At 41.2% G+C, this 7,985-nt stretch overlaps 1 protein-coding gene across 1 annotated transcript in view; it reads right to left on the reverse strand.

Moving 5' to 3' along the window:
* The window catches only part of STX1A (syntaxin 1A), a 447,455-nt gene extending 440,538 nt beyond the window's left edge, over positions 1-6,917 (reverse strand). Inside the window, exon 1 of the mRNA XM_029613098.1 lies at positions 6,815-6,917. Coding sequence (XP_029468958.1) covers positions 6,815-6,844 — 30 coding nt within the window. The 5' untranslated portion in view covers positions 6,845-6,917. The remainder of the gene's footprint in view (positions 1-6,814) is intronic.
* Between the last annotated feature and the right edge of the window lie 1,068 nt (positions 6,918-7,985).

Genomic DNA, 7,985 nt, shown 5'->3' on the forward strand with positions numbered 1-7,985 from the left:
CATGCGCACATATACGTGCATTTGTTATAAAATAGCTACGTCCCTGGGCACAGGCCGACGAACACGCAGACAAGTGAACCCATGCACCTGTTTAAAAGTTACTATTTTAGGGTTTATCTGAGTAACTTAAAAATTACTCAGACAAGGCCTTTTCAGATCTCACTGTTTAAATATGTATACAGTGTGAGAATGTACTTAATTGCTTTTAGCCAGTTTAACCAAGTGTCTAAACAGACTAAACTAATGGAAAAGGAGGATGAGCAGAGTGCAGTCTAGGCAAGGCCAGCCCTGCAATCACTGTTCCTTTGCTTTTATTTCTGGAAATGATCACTCTTGTGTTTGGTCACTTAACTATAAATACCAAATTTAGCTAAATTTTAGTCTTTGCCTTCAACACAATTGGATACTTTCAGAATGAGTCTTGGACGAGTATAACTGGCACAGCTTCTTAATAGCATCTAAAAAAAAAAAAAACCCAGTTCCTAGAAGGGACTCCTCTCCCATCACTAATTTATCTAATCTGTTTTCTAAGAAAATGTATTAAAATGAGACGGAGTAGGTATAGAATACTAATAGGAATAGTTAGCACTCTGCATATCAACCTCAGAATACAAGAAATCCAGAATTTAAAAAAATGTATGTCCTCAAATTTGCAGTCAAAAATACCATTCTCCATCATTTTTTTAAATTGCAATATGTTTTCAAACTAAATTCATTATATTTTAAAATAGGTTACTGCCAGCAGTATAAATGCAAGAGACATGATTTTCAGAGACCTGGGAAATCAAAACAAGTATCTGCATCCTCATGCCAAAAATTGAGGATAAGCATATGAAGTGCGCACTAAACCACCATGTGTAAAAAGGGAGTCTACACTGAATACTTGTCATAGCACCATCATTTGCTGACTGCCAGGTCCCACTCAGGAAAGGCCCAGTAGTGGATTAGCAGAGAAGGAATGAGGTGCATTGGCAGAGCCATCTGTGTGAGAAGCTTGTGAGCTTGGTTGCCTGCACTAGATTTAGATCTAGTGAATGCACTGAGCCTATCATTTTCATAAGTAACACAAATGTTAACAAGGCTTTCTTCTACAGTCACTCATAAATGTAAACCAGACCAACAGGTGGAGTGGAAATGTACACATTTTTTCCCCAAACTAGATCCAATGAAGGAGCAGACTGGGAGGGAACTCCTCCTAAAACCCTCCCCCTAAAACTTTTTTTTTGTTGCTTACTGCTCTGTTGGAGCAGAAGCAACTTGCATGCGCTGGCCAACTGTCGGCACGCACTTCCCCGGCACAGCGGAAAATGGCCGCGGTACCAGCTGCTTCCAGCCCCGCCCCTCCTCTCCCCCCAGGCACTTCTGCACATAACGGGAGTTACGCATGTGGCCAGGCCCTTTTGAAAATGCGCGCAAGGCCCGGCCACGCGTGTAGCCCCCGTTTTTTACGCTCATGGCCGATTAAAAATTCGGCCGATAGTCTGCTAGGGAAGAAGAGTGTCAATACAAACTTACATTTCATGAACAAATATGGATTTTTAAATTGAATACTGTCATTCCAAATGGGTTAAATGCAGAGTTGGAATGGCATATATTGATTTAAATGAAAATCTGGTGATCATGCTATGGATATTTATGTCACTCCAAAAAGAATTTTCAATTGGTGTTGCTTACTTCTGTTGATGATGTAAAAGCATTTAAATAGATGAAGTTTTGTGAGCGTTCTCCAGTAGTAGGATTTGATCTGGATGCCATGATGGACTTTCTTTCCTGAGCATAGAGCAGAATGTGGAGTGCTGTCATTTGAGCTATATGCCATCTCCATATTTCATTTTAACATTATGCTCTTCTTTATAGTAATGAAATATGTGAAGAATTCAATGAAGGATACCCCTGTCGCAGACTGCGGTTTGAAACACTCATGTTGGGTTTGTTACATCCATGGTGCAAGCATGGATTTATAAACAAGATAAGTAATACAGAAGATGTTTTAAAACACTCAATTTTATTTGCATAATGAAAAATTACAAGCAAAAAAAACTTGGTTGAATTAGGACCGATGATTAAATGTAACGCTATGAAGGTGATACACCAGTAGAGCTTATTAAGATGGGTCCTTTAATTCTTGGAGTAAATTAGAAAGAAGATTTTATGCTGTTTTGCATGGTTAAGCCATAGGCTTTTGACACTAGCTGTATGCACTATACAGATAGACTAAGAGACAGTCCTTGTTCTATGAAATTTACAATCTAATCAAGACATAAAAGTGTTGCAGTCTTTCTCCTCTGTATGCTCTCTTCTATTCATCCCTTTACTCCTAGACTTGCACTTTACTCTGCATTCCCTCTACCCCACAGACCCTTCCCCTTTTCATGCATTCTCACTACTTGATCCCTCCACCTGGAATAAACTCCTCCGGAATCCAAGATGTTACCTCTCTTCTTTCCTGCTTATCCTAACTCCTAGTGCCTAGTATCTTGGTCCATTCTTAAAATTCTTCTGTACCATTTTTCTAGTTGTTGTATCTGCTGTAAGGCACCTTGGCTGGGGCACCATATCAAAAAGTAAGTATGTATTTATGAACAAGATAATAACTGACTCACTAAATTAATGCATGAGCACATTCTAAAATCCAGAACACAGTCTGTGCTAGTCAGGGGCATGAACATTGACACAATTTACTTTTAAATGTTAGCTTACTGTTTCTGTCAAAACTCAAATCATTTGCTATTAGACAACTGTGATACCTTTTACATTGTAATTCATCTGCATCTGCTCACAGTTAACTTGAGTTCTGCCCATGAGTTTCTGGCATGACCCCCAGGATCAGAACTACTGTGAACAAAAGTTTAAGGCTTTTGTTTTCCTAGTTTACTATTACTACTTAACATTTCTATAATACTATTCATCGTATGCAACACTGTACTAACAACAACAACAACACACTCGAGACATTCCCTTCTCAGAGCTTACAAACATACAGGTCACCCAAGAAAAGCAGGTGACATAAGTCACCCTAAAGCAAGACAGTGGTTATTTACAACCCAATTTAGATTCTTCTCCACAATCAAATCTGATACCCCTCCCCAAATCCACTCACACAAATCTTGAATCCCTTCCCACCCCAATAAATATTGACACATTAATATTCACATATTGCATTTTCAATAAATGTTTGTAGATCACCATTAAAGCAGAATTTCAACATTACAACTTGAATCAGTTACTGTATGCTACAATGCCATCTCTGGGTTGTATAATGCATTTTCGGGGAATTTTTGTAATGCTGTCTTCTTGGTTCCCTACTAGCCCAACATTGCCATATTAGAAAATACGGATCACCTAACAGGACCCAGCAGGGGAACTGAAGAACCGCAAGAAGCAAAACATATATTCAAAAAGCTATTCCGATAACTTTAGCAATATTTTTCCCCCAAGGTTCCCATATTACAGTGCTCTCTACCGCCTCTTGAGCATGCTTTGGGCTCAGTATTCTGAAATCCTGTTTTAAGTTCATATCCCAAAAAAAGTGAAACCAAAATATTTTGCAAGACTAAATTTTAGTAAATGTTTCATTTTTTTAAATTGTATTAACAATAAACTACTAATTAGTCTAACATTAATTCCATTAGATACACTAAAAAACATTACAGAACAGTTGATAGTTGTATATTTGAAATGGAGGGTAATAATTAGCAAGAATCAATCTGAATTCAGCAGTACTAGATCCTGCCAGACCAACTTTATAGGAATTTTCAAGAATGTTAGCAGCAAATCATATGATAAATGGTTACTAAATAGTTTCTCGGGTTTTTGCTAAAGCTTCTGATAGCTTCTGATAAGACACCCATGACCTTAAGGTTGATTTTCAAAATTACAAATAACACTGTTTTAAAATCCGGTGGTCAAGAAAACCAAGTTAAGATAAATATTTTGTTTTAACATATGTGCTGGAGGTATAGGAAAATAGCAACTTCCTAGAATTCATATATTTAAAGGAGAATCTTGAACTCTTATCACAGGACTTCTCATGAACCAGGTTCTCTCTCCTGTTTTGTTAGTGGGTATGAAACTGGCTGTAAGTAAGACAGGCAGGTCACACGATACATGGTATCTATTCCAGTTCCATATTTCATGTTTTTCCAACTAGAGAGCTTAAAATCTGTTACAGCAGGTGAACCTGAGAACTCACACGAGTCTATGCTTAGACTGCTGTTACTTAATGTTTTTATCTCTAACCTAGAGGAAGAAATAAGAAGCAATACTGCAATTTTTGCAGATGACATTTAAGTGCATCATTGCAAATACACTGCCCAATTCACTGATTTTACAGATGGATTTAATGCAGTGGGGGAAAGAGTTTGTCTTTTCTTGGATTACTGCAAAAACAGGCAACTGCAATGCTTGCATCATGCCATGAGACAGGAAGATGGACTAGAGCTTTTAAGGAAGCTTCCAGCCCTTTCTTCCAAATAGTCAATAAATTACAAGAAAACTGGACTAGCTGGACCACTAGTCTTTCAACTTAACCAATGTGATAACTATATGTAACTGTGTAATTATAAACTAATCCTGACATTAGCTTTCATGTAGTCTTTTGGATAATTACATATGTAATTAGATACTTTGATATTGCTGCACAGTAGATAAGCATTCTACTTTACCATGCTATGTATTAGAAAGGCAACCTTAGCCATTAAGAAATTGTGATGAGCATGACCTGCTATTAATCTTGTCTGTTCCAAATCCTATGGTCAATATAATTACTACATCCTTGAACTGATAAGCGATTGTTTATACCTACAATACAGAAGGATGTCCCTAGTGTGTTAAATAATGATCTCTAGGAGTTAAACTGAGGAGAAATATATTTAGTAAACATATTGAGAATAAAATGTAAAATGCTACTGTATGTAATTTAAAATCATTAATGCTAGCCAGTTGGTGCTTTACAAATCTTATTTGAAAAGATCTTGCAATGGCACACTAGTTGTATATGTTTTGTTGGAAGTCCAAATGGGAAGGAAAACATTTCATTTAATTTCACTGAATTTTAAATTACTTCCTATGGATAATCAGCACAGCATTTTGTGATCACAATATTAAATATCACAACTCAGGTCCTAAAAAAATGTACAGTTCAGGAAGAACTCACAATACAACCTTTTATTAAAGACTGAATTCTCTTTTCATTTGATACCATGAAATTGTCACAGACATTTTCACAAGTTCTGAACAGCAGGAAGAGTTAATACAAGAAGACACATTCTCTTATAGGAATAGTGGAACCAAACAAATTCTTATAAGCAAGAAAATGTATAGAAGAAAATGCTCTCACTACATGTGATACCCAGCCTGTTAACCTACAAAGATTGTGCCCAAAATGTCCACACTCCACAATTCCACACACAACTGCAGAGCAACCTGCTGAACAACCCCCACCATGAGCCCAGAAAAAAACAGCAGACAAAGTGCACCAAAGACTAGTAACCAATCTGAAAAGCAGAACATTAGAGAAGTGGCCTGCTTCAGCAACAAATGTCAGTGATCAAATAAGAAAATGATCAGACCAGGAAACCAACCATAATCTGAATTACATGCAACATGTTTGCTACACCCACAGCATATTCCCAGCCTTTCTCCAAACTATCCAAATTCATCTGAAGTGACTTTACAAAAACTGCCCTATATAAAGCCAATAGCTGATGCATGTTATGTTCTGAAAACAGAGGGTGCCCTGTCTACAATGGAAGACATCAGAAGTAACAGGTGCATCACTCAGAGGGGGGAAGGACACACAAGGCTGCCTTGGGTGCAGTTAGGAGGAGAATATTTTTTATACAAATGATATAGGGCGAGCAGAAGCCTAGGGTACAAAAAAACAGAGGAAGTGGACGATCTCCAGTGTACAAAGTGATGAAGCAAAGATCTGAGGGCAAACAACATAGAAAACAGTAAGGAGAAGTAGTGCCTAGCCAGGATGTAAAGAATGCAGAGAAAACAGGCCTAAAAAAGGAGCAAAAGACAGTAGACAACACATTCGAATATATGGGACAGGAGGTGGCAATGGCGATTCTTATGTGAAAGAAATGTGTAGAGAGTGCTTAAAAGCATAAGGAATGGGGGAGACATTGGGGATAAATATTCAAAGCCGACCGTGTAAGTAACTTTGCCGGTTAGACCTTATCAGGCTAAACAGCGCTGACCGCGCTTTGAATATTGGGCCCATGGTGTCCACTAAGTTTTCAGGGACAAGACACTACATTCTTAACGTAAAAGCTACGGAAGAGACAAAGAGTGAAGGTGCTCTGGGTAGAAAACATATACATATACAAGAGAGAGCCCTGCTGGGGTTATGGAGGAAGGAGTTGTTTCCCCAAGTGCCGGGCTCAGGAGGGATATAGCAGGTGCTTCACGTTCCAGGGGTCTGACAGATGTTCCCACTCCACAATGAGGTTGCGTGGCGGGTGCGCTCTGGTGCCACAAGCCGGGGGAGTGGGGAGGGCACAGAAGATGTCCCAACAAGGCACGGTAGGCGCGTCACGTGAAAGAGTCAAAAGGAATATCTCAAACCCGAATCCGGGAATAACAAGGATGGTGCCAGAAAGCGTGATAGGGGAAAGCGTCCAGAGCACGGCATCGCTGAATGTCAGGAGACGGCAGCAGGTGCGTAGTTGGCAGCGGGAGGTGGGCAGAGGATGTCGCAGGGAGGTGGCCGCCATGCGGGGGGGGGGGGGGGGGGAGGAGGAGTTGCAGCAGATGAAGGAGGGAGAGGGGTGGTAAAGCCAATTAAACGGGGGAAAACGCGACTCACCGCGCGGAGCTCCTGCGTGCGGTCCTTCATCCCGAGACCCGCTCCGGCAGCGGAGGCAGCTCCCGCTCTCCTCAGGTGTCCCGCGCGCTCCCTGTCCCCGCCTCCTCCCTTTCCCTGCCGCGCGCTCCCCGTCCACGCCACCTACCGCGCGCCAGCTCCCCGCTCACGCCCCCTCCGACTTACTGTACCTGACTCCGCCCATCTCGCTCGTGTTTTCCGCCCTACCGGCTAGCTTCAGCTCCGCCTCCGCTCACGTGGCTCTGGCTGACGACACCTTCCTTAGTGGCGCGTGCTCTCTGCTTTCCTCGCCCACTCCGCTTCTCACGTGACCGGGTTTGGCGAGACCCCGCCCGCAGAGACTGTTTGGCGCTGAGCGAGCGGTTGAAAAGGGCAACCGCCTCTCTGCAGAAAGAGCCAGAGGTGAAAAGCGAGGGGGGGGGGAGGGGCAGGGATGTGCCGCAGGCAGAGCGTGCGCCCGCCTCTGATTGCTTAAGTGCACATGGGAAGACAGCGGGGCCTGCAAGCCAGCACCTTGGAGAGCGCCTTGTGCGTGGGCACCAGCCATACATAGATCAGGCAGGGAGATCCCTGCAAAGTACTATAAATTCTGAGGCTAGAAACCTAGGATGGAGGGATAAAATATATACACGGATGTTGCTAATAAAGGCGTGCAATAGATGAAAGAGTAGGAGAATTGAAAGGACGAGGAAGCGGGAGGCGGGGAGGAGACAGGAATGTAATGATGGTTATTTTATGATTGCTTGGCTCATTTTAATTTCATTGGTAGTGTAAGATTTAATTTACAATGAATGATACATCATGGAGTAAGTTTTCAGTAAGGTAATATACTTTTCAATTTTGAGTCGCACAAACCAATAATATTGAAACATGGGCTGTACTGACTAAATTCTTCTGACAGATTATCCAGATTATCCAGCACTATTTAAAGCACAACATCAAGAAATCCAATCCAGGCAACAGAGTATAAAGAATATCAAATGCACAGTACAATGCTAAAGAAGTTAGGGCTGTTCATTTTGGAAAAGAGACGACTGACGGGGGATATGATAGAGGTCTACAAAATCATGAAAGAACTTGAACAGGTTATTGCAAATTGGTTATTTACTCTCTCAGATAATAGGACTAGGGGGGCACTCCATGAAGTTAGCAA

The sequence above is a fragment of the Rhinatrema bivittatum genome, chromosome 8 (genome assembly GCF_901001135.1).
Source record: "Rhinatrema bivittatum chromosome 8, aRhiBiv1.1, whole genome shotgun sequence".
NCBI lineage: Eukaryota > Metazoa > Chordata > Amphibia > Gymnophiona > Rhinatrematidae > Rhinatrema > Rhinatrema bivittatum.